Raw genomic sequence first — 18,792 nt, forward strand, 5'->3', positions numbered from 1 at the left:
TTAAACATTTATTTTTGGGGGGGGGGGGGGGGGAGGGAATCTAAGGGGTTGTAGATGGGGTGATATACACTTTATTGGTACAAACATATGGGGCAGGTTTACATGAGACATGAATTAGTGTAGATATATGTGATAGGTTTATAGTTGACATGGGGAACATCTACCTATATTTCATAACAAGATTTAATATTTCTATGAAAACAATTGTGAGTTTTAACTAGCATCATACAAATTTTTTTCCATAACAAAGTATTTAATGTAATATAATTTCATAAAGTAAAATTTTTTTTATTGCTAGAGATTTTAGGTTTTGAGGTATGAAATGTTTTAAGATGATATAAGTTATGACATGCCTATAAAAATGGTTCAAGAATGTATCAATGAGCAAGTAATGATTTATCTCTTGGATGAATTCGAAGGCTTCCTAGATAGGAGTTCCGGATAATAATAATAACTTAACTCTTAAACATGGTGGCGGCAATGTTGACCCAATTTATTATTGCTCTTTCGTTGTGTGCAACCGTGCAAATTTACACTTTACCTTGGCCGTTGGATTCCATGAAGAACAAAGAAGGGAGATAATGATTCAATTCCCAACGGTCATCAACCGTTATTTTTCCCGCCATAGAGGGTATTCTCTCCATTTCGTATATCTCCAGCACACCCATCACAACCGTTTCAATTCAACTCGTCGGCCATGCCCCAAGCTCTTTCGCACGCTTCAATCCTCCAAGGACTCAAAGAACTAAAGCCCCTTCGGCAAGTTCATGCCCACATTATCGCATCTGGGCTTGCCCGCAATATTTTCCTTTCAAACAGATTGATGAACTCATACGCTTCTTGTGGGCTCATGGCAGAATCAGAGCAAATTTTCCGTCAAATGCCCCAGAAAAATGTGGTTTCTTGGACAATTTTGGTATCTGGGTATGCTAAGAATGACCTCTTTATGGAGGCCGTCGATGTTTTTCGGGAGGTGATATTGAGTGGCATCAAGCCGAATGCCGTGGCAATTACTAGCCTTTTACCTGCTTTGGCTAACTTGGGTTTGGCCCGGATGGGGAAATCGGTGCACTGTTTTTGGATTCGGTGTCTTTTTGGTGCCAGTGTGTTTGTGGAAACATCTTTGGTTGGTATGTATTCGAAATTCGGATGTATGGATATTGCTCAGCATTTGTTTGACAGAATGTCGCAGAGAAATACTGTTTCTTGGAATGCACTTATATCTGGTTATTCTCATAATGGATTTGGTGAGGAAGCGCTTTGGCATTTTAATTTGATGCGAAGAAAAGGGTTCTCTGTGGATTTTTTCACGGTAGCCAGCGTGATATCATCTTCATCGAGTATGGTGGGTTCATTTATAGGAACTGGACTCCATGGCTTTTCAATTAAAACTGGGTTAGACAATGACCGACTTGTTAAAACTACTCTAATGGATATTTATGTAAATGGCAATAACATTGATGATGCTTATCAAATATTCACTGAGATGCCTGTGAAGGATGTGGTTGCATGGACATTGATGTTGACAGGCTTTTCAATTGGTCAATATTGGAAGAGGGCCATTGAACATTTCAATGAGATGATGGCAGCAGAAAACATTGCATTGGATTCTGTTGCTTTCATCGGTATCCTTTCGAGTTGCAGCAGTTCAGGAGCTTTACAACAAGGACTGCGGGTTCATGCATTGGCAATGAAAATGGGGCTTGTAAATGATATTTTTGTAGGATCTGCCCTTATAGACATGTATGCGAACTGTGGAAATTTGGCAGATGCAAGAAAAGTATTTGAAGGGATAAAGGAAAAGGATGTTGTATGTTGGAATGCCATGATTGCTGGTAATGGGATGGTTGGGTATGGTCATGATGCAGTTGATCTTTTTTTGCAAATGAATGCTTCAGGCATAAATCCAAACGAATCAACTTTTGTAAGCATTCTTCATGCTTGCAGTCATGCTGGGATGGTTGATCAAGGGCTCTTTATTTTTGATCGTATGGTTAAAGACTGGCACATTGTTCCTAATTTGCGACACTATGCTTGCGTTGTTGATCTTATGGGACGAGCAGGGCGCTTAGATGATGCTAAGTCATTGATTAGTAGCATGCCACTGCAACCTGATTCTGGGGTCTACGGTGCACTCCTTGGTGCTTGTCGTGTTCATGGTAACATTGAGATGGGACTTGACATTTCCCAGAAATTTTTTGAGTTGGAAGCAAATGATGCTGGGTATTATGTCTTGCTTTCAAATATGTATGCTTCGGCGGGAAATTGGGGGGGAGTGCAAATGACCCGAGCATTGTTAAGATCAAACGGATTAAAGAAGGACCCTGGATTCAGTTCGATCGAGATAAATCGGGAAGTCTTTACATTCATAGCAGGAGAGAAAGATCATCCCCAGTATGCTGAAATTGATAAAATTTTATGGTTCATGATTTCAAAGATAAAGAAGGCAGGCTATGTGCCTGATCTTAACTCCGTGTTTCAGGATGTTTTAGACAATACAAAGATGGATATCTTGTACCATCATAGTGAGAAGATGGCCATTGCCTTTGGACTACTAAGAACCAAACCAGGAACTATTATTCGGATAACAAAGAATCTCCGTACCTGCAATGATTGCCATTCTGCGAGCAAGTTTATTTCCACAGCTTTTGGAAGAGAGCTTCTGATTAAGGATGCAAACCGTTTCCATGTTTTCCAAGATGGAATCTGTTCTTGTGGAGACTATTGGTGATGTAAAAGGATGGTTCGAGATAAATCTTGATCAGGTGATCTTTTTATTTTATTTTATTTTATTATTTTTTTTTTTGCTGAACCTTGGTCAGGTTATCATTGTATAGCAGCATTTCTATTATTCATTGTTTTGTGATTCGATGCAGGGAGATAATGCCAACCATTTTGTGATTGATTGTGAAAGGACCAGCAGAATACTCAGGAGGGCTGCTGCCTCCATGTCGGATTTGCAACTCAACAATCACACATCATGTCACGTTAGGGTGTATTCAGCTGTGGAAAACAAGGGTGTTTTCCAGGAAATTTTCCTAAAAAATAAAAAAAATTGAAAATATCTCAGTTGTAAGAAAACAAAAAAAATTAGAAGAATGGAAAGCTAAAAATAACTTGGCATGGAAAGCAAAAAATAACTTGTTTTACAAAATTTCCTCCTCTCCCTCCAGAACTCATTTGACGCTTGAAGCAGCTTGCTTCTTTCCTCCACTCCACAGATTGATCAAGGATTTGTTTAGCATCAGATAGAGGAAATCTGTTGAAACTTGAAAATATTTCACATATGGTAAGAAATTATCATGTACGTTTCAGATTTGACTATTTTTTTATCGATCAATCTGACCTATTTTTTTCTTGAGAGCTCTTTTAATTCTCTCAGTGGCTGAGATATTGGTATTCTTTTGAGCTCTTAACGATTTACAGAGAAAAGAGCTTGAATTCTCTCTTTTTTGTGCCAATTCCTAACCCAGAAATTCTAGTTTCAGAAACTCTCATGAACTTTTATACCTAAACCAAGAGGTGAAGGTCAATTTCCATTGAAAATTCAGAGACACAGGATTCAACCTCACAATAGCCTCAAACTTCTTTTTATTCTCATCTGCCCCACAAAGTTCAACATCTTTCACCCATTCTTGATGTCCAAATCATCATCCCACCACAGTTACTTCTTCTAATCTTTTACCTGCTGCATCATTATTTACGTCATCAAGGGGCTGCTGGGTTTTCTATGGAAACGATGATTAAATGGCATAATGTATCAAGAATCCAGCTAGCTTTAGTAGAATATGTCAGCTGCATCTTTGATAAAATTTTCTGTCAAATTTAATACCTACATTTTGACAGATAGCTAGGAGCACAATCGTCCTGTCCAAATCAGTGAAATCACCATAACATCAACTTCATCTTCCTTTTTTTTTTTTTTTTTTTTTCATTTTCTTTTCTAAGACTATGAATTGCCACTACCAATATAGACCTACTGCATTATTACTGCTATTAAGCTGAGTAAAAAATTTTCTACAGGACAATTATGAGATGGAGTACTGCAGTACTGCAAGTCTCAGGAAATGGTTAATTTTCCTTGGAAGGATGATTAAATGAAGTACTGCCCCCAAAGACTGGCTTTATAGCCAAAATGTAGGTCAGCTTTACCTTATGGTAAATTTGTCTATCAAATTTAATTACTTACAGTTTGACAGGTACATTCTTCATGACATAAAAATTACAATTTTTTATGTCATGGATAGCAAGGATAATTCTTGAATGGCAAAAACTGTTGACCATATGTTCAACTTCATATATTTAGCCTTTTTTTGGCTAAAAAATCCCGCTGTTTCCTGTTCTCCTTTTTATGTATCTTCTTTTCTGTTGGAGATCTAATGAGAATTGGTGTGAGTTGTTGAACAGGTTGACAAATGCACAAACTCAGCTTTAAAGGGGAACGCGTGGCAGTTTGTTATTGGTAGAAGAGAGAGAGGACGAGGACTAATTACAGATTGCGGGTATGGAAGTTCAAACATTTTCGAAACCTGCTACTTTGCTCCCATTGCTGATTTGGAGTCTTAGTCTCCTGACCCATTCGGTGGAACTCAAAACCATAGGTCTTGTCTCAAATGGTTTGCTGTTGGTGCTGAGGTCAGTTCCATTTTTGTTAATATAGAAAGGAATTTTTGTTTTATGCTATATCTGGCTCATGGGAAACTGTAGAAGGAAAAAAAAAGTTATAATTTGTTTGGGATCTAGCATCCAAATTTTTCCTTTCATTTGCATCCATTTTCTTGGCAGCCATGTGGAGCTAGGTTGTGTCAAGCACTTGGCCTAGTAACTGATTTTTACTTATAGAATCAAACACACAAATTTCTTCAGCTTCTTCTTAATTGCTGTTGTAATGGATATTTGGGCCCTGTTGGCTTTGCTTTTGTAATGTTTTATTTTAGTAAGTTAATTAGGTGTTTTGTCATTCTTTTTTAATGCCCCCTCCCCCTACCTCTTTTCTTTTCTAATTTCCATGTTTCTATATCACAATTTCATGACTGATGAAATTGTTAGGAATCTAGGAACAATAATCACACACAAGCAAAAATAAGCACGCAAAATAAGAACACTAGATTTAATGTGGTTCGGTCTAATCTGACCTACGCCCACGGAGCACACCTAATTTACTATAACTTGAGAGAAAATACAAGAGGAGTAGACACCACTCAACTCAACTCTTTTCTCACACCTTTCTCTCTCTCACCTTCACCACAATACTCTCACACTCACTCACATCACATTCACGCACACACTTCTCATTATATAGTTGAAAGGGATGGATAGTAAAGGAAGGTATTTTAATGGGATTCAATAAGATGGATTAGCACACAGACATTCTCACTCCAACGCATCAAAGCTGGCTCCTCCGCAACTCATCCTCATCAAGGCTCATCAAATCTCATCATCAATACTTCGTTTTCATTTTAACTTAACAATCTCCCACTTGGAGACAGAAACACCATCTCAACCAGTATATAGATAAATGATGTGCTCAAATCTGTCTTCAAGCATGAAGACCAATTGAAGTTGAACACAACTTTAACTTCTCTGTAGTCACCACCTTTGTCAACATATCTGCTGGATTCCTACTACTTTGGATTTTTTCAAGTGTCAACACTTCATCATCTAATAGAGATCTAACGAAGTAAGAACGTAGTCCAATGTGTTTGGTTCTAGAATGAAATGCAGAGTTCTTTGCCAGATGTATTGCACTTTGATTGTCACTGTGTAAAACATTTCTCTCCTGCTTTATTCCGAGCTTTGTCAACAAACCTTGAAGTCAAATCATCTCTTTACTGGCTTCTGTCACTACTACGTACTCAGCTTCTGTAGTGGATAGGAGAACTATTTTCTGTATCTATGACATCCAACTAACAGTTGTTGTGCCAACAATGGACACATATTCGGTGATACTCTTGCGATGATCAATTTCACCAGCAAAATCGACATCAACATACTCTTGAATTTTCAAATCTCCATTGTTGAAACATAGATACTTATCAATAGCGCCACATAGATATCTCAAGATCCACTTCACTGCTTCCCAGTGAGCCTTCCTTGGATTTGACATGAACCTGCTAACAGCTCCCACTGCTTGACCAATGTCTGGTCTAATACCAACCATGACGTACATGAGACTTCCAATGGCTGAGGCGTAAGGTGCCTTAGCTATGAAGTCCTTCTCTTCATCTGTTTGGAGAGTCTAATCCTTGGAGAGGCGGAAGTGACCGACCAGTAGTGTATTTACTGCTTTGGCGCTGCTCATGTTGAATCTTTGTAAAACACGACTAATATACTCCGACTGAGATAACTGCAACGATCCCTGTTGTTTATCTTTGGAGATCCGCATCTCAAGTATCTACTTTGCTGAACCCAAGTCCTTAATGTCAAACTCCTCTGACATTTGCTACTTCAATTTCCTAATCTCTTCTGCATCTGGTCTTGCGACAAACATTTCATCGACATATAGTAATATAATGATATAACTAGATTGATACCTCTTGAAGTAGCAACAATGGTCACCATTGCATTTCTGAAAATCTTTCCTGCACATAAAGTTGTCAAATTTTCTGTATCATTGTCTGGGATTTTGTTTGAGACCGTACAAGCTCTTCTTCAATCTGCACACAAGATCCTCTTTACCTTTTACTGATAATCTTTTGGGTTGTTGCATGTAAATCTCCTCATCAAGATTACCGTGAAGAAATGTCGTCTTCACATCCAACTGCTCGAGATGTAAGCCCTCCTAGGCAAAAATGCTCAAGATTGATATGATCGTTGTTAGCTTCACAACTGGTGCAAAGATATCAGTGTAGTCGATTACTTCCTTCTGCTCAAAGCCTTTGACTACCAACCAGGTTTTGTACCTCCTGGATCCATTATGCTCCTCTTTGATCCTGTACACTCACTTGTTGTGAAGAACCTTCTTACTTTTGTTGGAGGTGAGAGACTTTATCTCATCCTTCATTGCAAGCTCCCACTTGCTCGAATCTCCTACTTGACATGTTTCATCATAACAGTCGGGTTCTCCTCCATATATAAGAAGTAAATAATTCATATACCTATTATTTGGTATATGCATCCGAGAAGATTTCTTAAGCTCCGGAGCTGGAGTAGGAGGCAGTGGTGCAACGATCTACTCCACCGATTCCTTCGCCTGAGCATTCTCGGCACCGGTGTTTCGTTGTCGTGTCCTGACACCTTCTAGGATATCATCCAAGTCTACATAAGTTGTTTTATTCTGAATTGGTTCTGTGGGTTCTGTTGTGTGTCTATCTTTGTACATCACCTTTTTATTAAAGATACATCTCTGCTTCTGATCACCTTCTTGTTTTCATGATCCTAAATACAATGCTCATGTGCATTTCCGGGATTTTGGATTAGGCTTGTTTCTAATATGATCATTGATATGCACATATGCAACATAACCAAAAACTTTCAAATATGAAAGTCTCACCTTTTTTCCGCTCCATACTTCTTTTGGTAGATTGTGGTCCAATGGTACTGATAGACTCCTGTTAATCAAATATGCTGCTATGTTGACTGCTTCTGCCCAGAACTACTTTGGTAAGCCTGACTGCATATGCATGCTTCTGGCTCTTTCAGTCAATGATCAGTTCATCTGCTCGGCTACGCCGTTGTGCTAAGGCATACCTAGCACAGTTCTTTCCATCCTGATGCTATGCTCATAGTAGAATTTCTTTAACCTGGTGTCTCATACTCACCACCTTTGTCGGTTCTCAGCTTCTTGATTTTTAAATCAGTTTCATTTTCAACCATTACTTTCCAAATCTTGAAAGATCAAAGACATCAGATTTATATTTCAGAAAGTAAACCCATAGCTTTCGAGAATGACCGTCAATAAATGTCACGAAGTAATTCCTTCCACCTGTGGATGAGATGGTCGTCGGTCCCCAATGGACTAGTTCAAGTCTCACTTTCTTTGGGGTTCTGGTGTATGTCTGGAAACTGACCCTCTTATGTTTCCCGAGTACGCAATCCTCGCATATATCAATCTCTACTGGCCGTGGATCACTCAACTTTCCCTTTGAGTGTATCACCCTGAGTCCCTTCTCACTCATGTGATCGAGTCGTTGATGCCAAATGTTGCTATCGTCATTTCCTGTAGCAATTGAAATAGACATGCAGACATTAGAGGTCACATAAAGTGTTTCACTTTTCTTACCTCGTGCAATCGTCAGTGCACCCTTTGAAATCTTCCATTCATCACCAATGAATGTTGTGGTGTATCCCTCATATGCTAGTTGTCCAATATAGATCAAGTTCTTTCTTAGGTCTAGAATATATTTGACATCCTTCAGCTTCCGTATGGACTTGTTCATCTTGATCTTCACAATTCCCTTGCCAGCTATGTCGCAAGGTTGATCATTGCCAATGTACACTTTACCAAAGTCACCTGGTGTATACTCCTCTAGGCAATCTCTACTGCAAGTGACATGAAATGAGGCTCCAAAGTTTAAGACCCAAGACTTTTTCTTGCTCTCCAAAAATCATATCAAGATATCACCTTTTTCTAAAGCGACATTTGCTTCTGCCTTTACCTCATATTCTTTCCTTGGACCTTTGCACTAATTTCTGTAATGCCCGGTCTTTCCACAGTTCCAACACTCAATGTTCTTTGCCCTGGAAACCTCTGGGATTTCTGGATCTAGACTGCTTGGACCTAGATCTGCCGCGATTGTTTGATCGTCCATGTCCGCTTGCTTTCCATGAATCTCTCCCTCGGCTTTCCACGTTCAAGGTTGAGTTTGAAGTGGAAGCATTGTTTGACTGCATCCTGATCTCTTCTGTCAAAATCATGTTGATGACCTCATCATACTTCAAATTAGATTTTTCTACAGAGCTACTGATCGCAGTAACAAAACCTTTCCAACTCTCAGGCAACTGACTAAGAATCAATAAGACACGAATTTCACTATCAAACATGATTTCATTTGAGGCAAGTTGATTCGACAACTCATTGAAATTGTTCAGATGTCTACTAAAACATTCACTTGCAGACATGTTCATGGTAAATAACTTTTTCATTAAGTGTACTTTATTGGCGGCTGATGGCTGCTCGTAGATGTTGGAAAGTGCATCCATAAGATATTTGGTGGTTGTCATGTGCTTAATGTTGAAGGTAATAGACTTTGTCAGCATCATCCTGATAGCTCTGAGAGCTTTCCAATCAAGCAACTTCTACTCGTCCTCCTTTATGGATTCTGACTTTTCCTTTATTATTAAGTGCAACTCCTTACCAAACAAGTAGTCATCAATCTGCATCTTCCAGAAACTGAAATTGGTGTCGTCAAACATCTTGATCTTTGAGCTCTTTTCATTCGACATCTCGATTCGCCTATCTAAAGATGGAATAAGCTCAAACAGACAGCAGAGTTGGATCTAGAATGATCGAAAACCTTAAAAATGGTTCAAGTCGTTCGAAAAACGAACCCGAAATGGCTCTGAAAAACCTGGTCAAACTTTCTGGTCAACCTTTCGTTAAACTTAACGAAATATTCTCCTCTTTAATGGAATATGCCTGACGCCATTACTGACACCATTAACTGACTGTTGGGGCCTAATTGCTGACATGGCTGCTGATGTGGCAAGTGGGCCCAGCCACTAACATGACAAGTGGGGTCCAGTTGTTGATGTGGCAAATGATTGGGTCCTGACTGCTGACGTGGCACGGTGACATGGCGTCTGCCTGTATGCCATGTGGCTGTTGACGAGGCGCTGTTGCGGCTTGCTGACGCTGACGCAGACGCAGACGCTAATGTCGGTTTGTGAGGACCGTGAGCTTTCCGGCGCATGAGAGCGCGTCTGGTGGTGTGTGAAGACGTTGCACTCTCCTTGGAGCGCATATGGGCGCATGCGGGCTCGTGGGACCTCCATTCGAGCTCCAGTTTGCATCGTTGGTTTCGTCTCATCTAGAGGAACATGATGGTGTGCTCAAAAATCAATTCTGAGATCTAGCGATTTTGCTCCGATCTAGCTCTAATACCAATTGTTAGGGATCTAGGAACAATAATCATACACAAGCAAAAATAAGCATGCAAAATAAGAACACCAGATTTAACGTGGTTCGGTCTAATCTGACCTACGTCCATGGAGCACACCCAATTTACTATAACTTGGGAGAAAATACAAGAAGAGAAGACACTACTCAACTTAACTCTTTTCTCGCCTTTCTCTCTCTCACCTTCAACACAATACTCTCACACTCACTCACATCACATTTACGCACACACTTCTCATTATAGAGTTGAATGGGATGGATAGTAAAGGAAGGTATTTTAATGGAATTCAATGAGATGGATTAGCACACCGACATTCTCACTCCAGCGCGTCAAAGCTGGCTCCTCCGCAGCTCATCCTCATCCGCAGCTCATCAAGTCTCATCATCAATACTCCGTTTCCATTTTAGCTTAACAGAAACTTCTCTTTATGATTTTCTGTAGCTATCAATTGCACTGCCATTGCCAAGGCTTTAAGTTTTTCACCCTATTCTAAAATCTCTAGTTTTTGGTAGGTGGAGGAAGTGAACTCCTTGGTGGCTGAGCTTGCTAACATAACTGCAAGGGAGTGTGTTTTGCTTAATCAGTGCAAAGATATCTTGTCCACAGCAGCTGCAATGCAGGTAAGAACAAAATTCAGTTTCCATTGAAAACATTACCGGGTTTGAATTTCAATGCCTAAAGCTGCTGAAAGAATTCTACTGTATTCTACAAAATATTGGCCCTTTTCTTGCATATTTCCTCGTACATTCATTTCTCACTCAAAATATAAGGATAATTTACGGTAATTGCCCCTGGCTTTCTAGTCCAAGAGTTCTTAGCATATCAGTTCAATTACTGCAGTGGCTGTAGCTTATAATGTCATATCTGCACTATATTTTTCAACACTTGCTAGTTATTGCAATTGCGGACATCATTCTTTTGAAAAGAATTTTATAATATTTTTTGCATTGCCACTGAATTTTTCCATAATGATGGAAGGCTTAGAGTGTGATTATCAGCTGGACAAACTGAATTTTATTATATTATTACAGTGCGGTGTGCCAATTCCATCCTAATTGTTTTTTGGGGAATGACATCTGTAGTTGTCTCTGCTCCATGCTCCAGTTTGTCCCATCTTGTACTACTGCCTTTCTCCTTTCTCTTGCATAATAAATTTAACTTATTTTTAAATTTTTCAAGATTGACATTAAAATTGTACAAGATGTAGTCATAAAGAGTTTATCTAGTTGTACAAAATATTTTTTATTTTTTATTTCTAGATTTTAAAATAATTAGAAAAAACACCCCTTATTTATTTTATTTATTTTATTTTTCTAAGTATTAGTATGATGGATTTTGTGACTTGAATTTAGATTTGTGTGGGTTATGAAGAAACTTAATATATAATTGGATAAACTAAAGTCTAATTCGAATTCTATGTTCTTATGCACAAAGTAAGAAATCTAAAATCTAAAATCTAAAAAATAGGAATAAATGTGATGATCTTGGGTCTAATTCGGATTAGATATTATTTGTTTTGACCACTTGTTTCATTAGGTTGTCTTATAAAAAACGTTTCACATAGTTGGAACTAAACCAACCCTTATAGGTTTAAGATTTTTTTTGTATGCATCTAATGTGAGATTGTGAGATTCTCCCTTGTCTAATCTTTGATGCTCTTGTGTGCGGACTTGTTTCCATATAATAGTACCTTGAGGGTGGCTCTAATATTAAATATAACAATCTCGAGCCTAACTCTAGTGAGATATTATCTATTTTGACCCACTGGCCTCATGAATTTTTTGAAAAAAAAACGCATTACTTAGTTGGAGCCTATACCAAATTATGAGCTCAAGATTTTCCTAATACATATGTGACGTGGAACTGTGATATCATCTCCTATCTAATCTCTGATTCTCTTGTCAGAGTGCCCTACTTGGTCCCACATGATACTACTCTCTAGGGTGGCTTTGATACCAAATGTAATAATTTTGAGTTCAATTCAGTTGAGATATTGTCCACTTTGACCCATTGGTCTCACAAGTTTGTTCTATAAAAGACGCCTCACATTATTAGAGTTTAAACCAAATTTAAAAGTCAAAGATTTTAATTAATAAGATATTTTAAAACTTTTCTCTATAGATTTGAAAATTAACAAATAAAGTGGGGTTGTTGTAATTTTTCAAAAAAAATTAAAAAAAAAAAAAACAAAACTATTTCAATAAGCAAATAATGTCAAATCTTTTTACTTTTGTTTATTTATTCATTTTTCCATAAGCAATTAGTTATTCTTTCCCCATTCTCAATTTTAAACTAAAAAAAAATAGAAAATAAAAAATCATATGAGTCCATAAATTTTTAACTTTAAATTTGAATGATATAAATTTAAACAAACTAGAGTATAAAAATTTGTATTAAATTTCTTATAAATTTAAGTTTCAAAATTTATACTTCAATCACTACCATAGATTTTCCCACCGGCAGAGGTCATGGGGAAGCAGATGGTAGGAAAGGATAAAAAAATGGGGAAGTAAAAAGGGGTAAGACAGCATTTTTCTTTCACAACTTCATGAATCATTTATATCTCCACCTCAATTTACCGCTGATGTGGCCGTTCAAGAAAAAAATTTATATTGTTCTACAACATATAATAGGAAAGGAATAAAATTTTCTTAATAAGATTTGGATCATTGTTAGACTCATAAAAAAATATAAATTATAATTTATTTATGATTGAATTTCTTAGGAAGAGACTTTGGGGAAAAAGAAAAACGGGTAACGGAAGTAATTGAGCCCAATGCATGAAATTGAGTCCATGAAAATACAAATCTAATCAAGTACAAATGGTGCATCAAAATTACATACATGCAATTATATAATCACATAATTATGCAATTAACTAAACAATGAGTGCATACAATCGATATACTTGATGTATACTGAAAGAGTCCTATTACTTGCCAATGACAAAATTCAAAATTACATTCGCGCAATTACATATACTTGCATATAATCACATAATTATGTAATTAACTAGATAATTACATGCGTAGAATCGATATACTTGATACATAAAGAGTGTTTTCTGTTGAATATCGTCCCTTGCAAGTAATAGGTCATTTCTTCAAAGTCCCAACCTAATTCTTGATGTGCCAGTCAATTACAACACCCTAGAGATGCTTGGAAAAAAATATATTTTTTACTAATTCTATGAATTTTTTTTGAAATTATACATGCATTTACAAACAATCGTATAGCTCAATGACAAAGGCAAGAAGGGGAATTTAGGCACAAGGGAAAGATGTCCCATTCAAGCTTGCATTGCTTGATAAGAAGGATTAGAAATGCAACGGTGGAACTAGTACTCTTAACCATAGAGCAATTGCAGAAGACTTTAGCAGGGTGGAGGGTGAGTTTAAAAAATTCCTGAAGGCCAAATTTATTATTACTGAGAATATCCTAATTAATATTTTTTTCCCATAGGATAAATTTCTTTTAGGCAATACCAAGTAAGAGGAATTCATCGATGACAAATGTAAATTTATGTTCTAAGACAAGTTTGTTTTGGTGACCAAGCATGGTTCAACATGAAAAACAGAGGAGCCAATCACATATCTGAAGCGGGGAAGAAATGCTTTTGTCTAGCAGGACTAAAATTGAGGACTCCCAACACAATAAAAAAGTTGTTGACCAGAATCTATTAACTACTATTTTGTAGATTTAAACTTCTCTATTGAAATGTAAAAACATGAACCTGCATTAAATTTTCATCAACAACCTAAATCTTTCATTGCTCTATGAACTTGTCTGGTCAATGGGAAAGACATGGACCTGCATCACATTTTTATCCACAAGCTCGAAAACACAGACATCACCTTGATTGAGATTGTTATCACAGGCAAAAGCACGCCATCCTCCAGAAAAAGCATGATATTTCTTGTTATAATTAGATGCAACTTCCCAAGCTTTCCCCTTCGAATTTTTTAGGACAAACCTTGTTTTCTGCTGAGGAAGGTAAGCCTTCGAAAAGGAGGTGGGGATACGCTGCATGAATACATGATGCGTCGTGTTAGTGGCTTGAGAGAGAGAGAGAGGCAAAAACAAACATTCAGGCACAAAACTATCAGTCTTTCTTATGTTACCAAAAGACAATATATGCATCAACACAGGTCGAATTTTTCATGGGTATGGCCCAGAGAGGAGGCAACATTGCAGTTCTTTGAAAATGAATTATATGCCAACCAAGTTTCAAAATCTTCATACAACCTTCATCACCTTACCACTAAACCCCAATGGTAAGTCACCAAAAGACAAAAGATTATGCTATCAGGCTATGGGCCAGCTTAATACTCCTCTTCTTTGTAGCCCTAACCCCTTCCATAGGGGCTTTACACTGGAATGCTATATTAATAGGGTTGTGTTCACGTGGCCTACAATCTTCCATAAGGAAAATTGCATTGAGGAAACTTGTAAAAGTAGATGATCAAACTGGGTGGATTCTGATTCACTTTACTTATGGAGCTTTGATTTCCTAGTCATTACAAAATGCAGTAAAATACTATGTTAGACAAGTTGTGAGAGTAATTAGGAGAAAGACAAGTTGTGAGAGTAATTAGGAGAAAAAAGGTGTCCCCATGCCATAAGGCCTGCCGTTTGGCAAGGACAGGGGGAGGATGGTCATAGTGTATACAGTCTTACCCCGGATTTTATGTAAAGAGGCTTTTCCTTGGACTCGAACCTGTGACACCAGCTGTTCACAAAGGAGCAACCTTACTGGTGATCCAAGGTCCACCCTCAATAATTAGGAGAAACAAAATGGAAATTCATCCACTGAGAGGCAGTCTAGATGAAATTAGGAAGCATGTGACTAATATGGCATTGTATTAAAAACCAAAGTAGACCAGTGGAGACATTGGATAGTGGCTTCAAGAGACACTGATCAAGATGTATCTCTGACTCAATGAGGATCATTTGTTACATGCTGGCTGGAGTACAATTTGAAGACTAATAGACTGGAGAGAGTATATATTAATTGTTAATGCCCTGCCGTTATGCTTACCGAAATATGTGGAAAATTAAGGAAAAAGAGGAAACCATGCTTACCAGAATAAATGCCCTTTCCGTGTTATAGGCTTTCATAAAGCTCTCAAAACAGGGAAATCTAGAGTTAAATGACCTGGCCATTTTCCAAACCCTCTCACATTCTTCAGCTAGAGGCTGCCCTCTTCGGAGTATGTGACTATCATGTAACTCCATTTCCTGGGCAGACAGGTCTTCTTCTTTCTTGATCTTCCTTTGGATGTTCTCATTTTCTTTAAATTTCTTGGGCCATACATCCTTTGCTCTGCTTTTATCTATTCCAGTCTTCATTTGAATTTGTCCCTTTTCTTTCAATTTCTCAGGATCATCTGACTGACCTGTTCCTTTAAAAACACATGAGGGACATGATTTTCAGTTGTGGGTATGTTTATGTGCATGCATGCTTTAAAAGGTGCATATTTTTTTGGAAGTATGTACATTAAAATCTTGTGAGTGCATGCAAACTAATTTCTGTACTTAAATCTTCATATATCCATCGACATGAGTGTTAATATGCCCTTGCTCTGGTGTGCATAAATCAGTATTTTAAACTACTTATACCTGGATTGTGTTCATGAGTCTTTGGCAGATGGAGGTGCGAGAAATATTTTCTTGGTCTACCCCTTTTTCTTTTTCCATTAGAGCTGGAAGATTCCACATGGTTTCTGTCAGTGCATACACTAACTCGCTCCCATCCACTCTTATCAAAGATTTGTACATTAAAACTCATGTTCCCCTCATATCTGAAAATTAATAACTCATAGTCCCCCAAGGAGTGATCTTTTATGAACTGTGGCCAACCATCATGTAGGAATATGCCATTTTCTCTCTCTTGTAGCTTGACATGCCAATGGCTGCCAGAAGGGCCCTTTAAAGTTACTCCACTGGGAATTTCATGTGATAAATACTTCTGGATAAAGTGTGGCGGAATTCGCTGCATGGAAGAAGAAAGTGTGGAAGAAAACAGAAGAAATGAAAGAAAAATCCAAATAAATGAGAATGAATGGAAAATCAGCAGAAGCATGCTCCTAAATTTAATACAGATATATATATATATATATATATATATATATATATCCACAATGAAAGCTCTCAAACTTCTATTCAATTTATCTCAAATTTCCAACAGTCTCCCACAAGTTTTAAAAACTTCAAAAATCAGAAAAGAAACACATGGACACACACACACACACACACAAAAGAAAATCATCCTAGTGGGCAGTAAATACAGTTAATGGGTATAAGTGTCCGTCAACTTGATCCTTGCTTAAGGTTGATAGTTTTCACATGAAAGAACCATAATGGACAACAGAAGAAATGAAAGAAAAATCCAAATAAAAGAGAATGAATGGAAAATCAGCAGAAGCATACTCCTAAATTTAATACACACACACAGACACACACACACACACACACACACACAGATATATATATATATATATATATATATATATATATATATATATATATATATCCACAATGAAAGATCTAAAACTTCTATTAAATTTCTCTCAAATTTCCAACAGTCTCCCACCAGTTTTAAAACTTCAAAAATCAGAAAAGAAACGCATGGACACACACACACACACACACAAAAGAAAATCATCCTAGTTGGCAGTAAATAAAGTTAACGGGTATAAGTGTCTTTCAACTTGGTCCTTGCTTAAGGTTGATAGTTTTCACATGAAAGAACCATAATGGACTAAAGCCTTGAATTAGCTACTCTTTGACCAAATTTTTTAATAATCGCCTGAGAGTACCAGCCATAGGACTTCTGTGGGGTTAGCGCTATGCCCTTTATCTTGATTCTCATAGTAATTTTAAGAAAAAACCCAATCCCCACAATCCCCACCTTGTGACCACTATCACAAGCTAGGTGAGTCCTCCAAGGGTATGAGTGGCAGTACCTAGCAAGAATTCTTGCCTTGGGTTCATTTATGGATAAGCGCCTCCTTATTGTCACACTGTGTGTACAATCAGCATAGAAATGGGAGGAGACACTCTCTCATGATAAATAATGTGCTTCTTCTATGAACCACCCTTACACAAGTTATTTCTAACCTCCTTCATGGGATCTTAGATCACAGAAGTTGGGTTTCCCTTGATGGTGACTCTAGGTCTCCATTTCCCTTGATGAAATCAACTATGCCCCTCTTAGGCTATTGTAGCTAGTAGCCTCTTATCTACTAGGAATTGCTCATAATAATACATCAATTTAAGCTTTCAAAAATTCAACACCCATAATTTCAAGAATCAGAATGCACCACACTATAAAACTTTCCTCTTAGTCAAACCCTCACATTTTTAAGAATTTCTTTTAAACTCCCTTCCGGGCACAAAGCATATTTTAAATGAACACACAAGCACACAGCTGCACACTACCACATTATATTGAAATGCAATAGGTTGTTTTTTGTTTTTGGAGCATGGATTTCAGGCTTCGATATGAATAAGACTCCATACAATTTTGAATTGCTCACACAAATCCAAATTTAAGGTCCCAACTCCAAGTTCCCAAACATGGGGATATATGTGTACAAATCCATTGGCCAATTTATTCAAATAAAGAATTAGATAATAATGATGAACGAATCCAAGTAATACAAATAGTAACAAATAATAACAAGGCTCAAATAATTTCAGCACACAAATCCGTTTGCTAATTTATTCTCATGCATGCCAATATTTATTTATTTATTATTCCTTTCCAGCCAAAACCTACCATATTAAAACCCACAACAAAGATAACAAGTAATTACCCCAAAACAAAATGCAAAAGTGATTAATGACGGTGCTTTTGTTTTAAACAAGACAATGAAAACACACATATAAAAGCCAACACATATATACTGATGACTGAAAAATAACAGTAATGCAGTGCAAAATAAATTAGGAAATTAGATATTATATATATTCGGAAGGTCTCAAAATAAATTCATATAAAATAATTTTAGAAAAAATATCTTTTCAGCGCAGGTCCGCAGCCATGGCAGAACTTTCATAGGATAAGAAATGGTACCAGTAGAAACTAAGGAAACATAATAGAAATATACTCAACTCAATCAATTTAATAAAGGAAAGAATGATATATCAATTTAATAAACTAACAGACTAATCAACAAAAGCATTCATTAACTGATCCGTAATCGCAATGCCCGTCTCAAATTGCCAAGTTTCGCAAGCTATGGTTCAAAAAGCCTTTAATACAAGATCAAATAGCATCGCGAGAACTGAAAGATTGATCAGAACAACAAAATACCAATCTGTCATTGGGGTAACCGGCAATAATAATCTTGAAGAAGGACGGGAATCGCTCCTTAGCGCTCATCTTCTCCCTGCTTCTCTGCTGCTATTAATCACTGATGAGCTCCCAAGACCATAAGAAGTGGAGGAGAAAGATGAGAAACTGTTAATACTGGAAGCCCTTAAGGGCATAGAGAATCTGATACACTTAACTGTTTTTCTTCATCTGTTCTGTAATGCATAACAAGAACGACAGGGAAAAAGGCTAGAAAAGTGGAGATTGCTCCCTTCACGGGAAATTATAGCTGGCGCCCGTCCCTCCACGTGGCCCTACGCCGATCCACTGGATGCATGACACGTGGCTATGAATGTGAAGCCAACGCTAGCAGTTCCCAACGTCCATCGCCCAGTGCAGGAACACTTCAGCCACGAT

General features: G+C 37.5%; 2 protein-coding genes across 6 annotated transcripts; one reads left to right on the forward strand and one right to left on the reverse strand.

The window, feature by feature from the left end:
• Positions 1-386: 386 nt before the first annotated feature.
• LOC131155736 (pentatricopeptide repeat-containing protein At3g57430, chloroplastic-like) lies at positions 387-12,236 on the forward strand. 3 transcript variants are annotated; one of them, XM_058109104.1, is made up of 5 exons: positions 480-2,765; positions 2,877-3,289; positions 4,024-4,137; positions 4,408-4,635; positions 10,571-10,862. In XM_058109104.1, exon 1 carries the CDS (start codon positions 698-700, stop codon positions 2,729-2,731), a length of 2,034 nt encoding a protein of 677 aa, XP_057965087.1. In that variant the 5' UTR covers positions 480-697; the 3' UTR covers positions 2,732-2,765; positions 2,877-3,289; positions 4,024-4,137; positions 4,408-4,635; positions 10,571-10,862. The 3 variants fall into 3 exon arrangements, with proteins under 3 accessions (XP_057965086.1, XP_057965087.1, XP_057965085.1); XM_058109102.1 differs by having other exon boundaries at positions 2,877-4,137; positions 10,571-12,236; XM_058109103.1 differs by lacking the exon at positions 10,571-10,862 and having other exon boundaries at positions 387-2,765; positions 2,877-4,137; positions 4,408-4,955.
• Positions 10,113-18,694, reverse strand: LOC131155738 (B3 domain-containing protein Os01g0723500-like). Of its 3 annotated transcripts, XM_058109111.1 has the most exons (5): positions 18,376-18,694; positions 15,678-16,050; positions 15,141-15,460; positions 13,913-14,081; positions 10,113-10,667 (listed from the first exon to the last, which is right to left on the reverse strand). In XM_058109111.1, exons 1-5 carry the CDS (start codon positions 18,442-18,444, stop codon positions 10,639-10,641), a joined length of 960 nt encoding a protein of 319 aa, XP_057965094.1. In that variant the 5' UTR covers positions 18,445-18,694; the 3' UTR covers positions 10,113-10,638. The 3 variants fall into 3 exon arrangements, with proteins under 3 accessions (XP_057965094.1, XP_057965093.1, XP_057965092.1); XM_058109110.1 differs by lacking the exon at positions 10,113-10,667 and having other exon boundaries at positions 13,629-14,081; positions 15,141-15,454; XM_058109109.1 differs by lacking the exon at positions 10,113-10,667 and having other exon boundaries at positions 13,629-14,081.
• Positions 18,695-18,792: the final 98 nt, after the last annotated feature.

This window comes from Malania oleifera, chromosome 5 (genome assembly GCF_029873635.1).
Source record: "Malania oleifera isolate guangnan ecotype guangnan chromosome 5, ASM2987363v1, whole genome shotgun sequence".
NCBI lineage: Eukaryota > Viridiplantae > Streptophyta > Magnoliopsida > Santalales > Ximeniaceae > Malania > Malania oleifera.

Bases quoted from the DNA above. Each gene is read 5' to 3' on its own strand.
- LOC131155736 (XM_058109103.1), top strand. From the start codon at position 698: ATGCCCCAAGCTCTTTCGCACGCTTCAATCCTCCAAGGACTCAAAGAA.
- LOC131155738 (XM_058109109.1), bottom strand. From the start codon at position 18,444: ATGAGCGCTAAGGAGCGATTCCCGTCCTTCTTCAAGATTATTATTGCC. The intron at 16,051-18,375 runs GTATTTTGTTGT...TCTTCCATGCAG, and splicing joins GTTACCCCAATGACAGATTG to CGAATTCCGCCACACTTTAT. The intron at 15,461-15,677 runs GTATAAGTAGTT...GTGTTTTTAAAG, and splicing joins GACTCATGAACACAATCCAG to GAACAGGTCAGTCAGATGAT.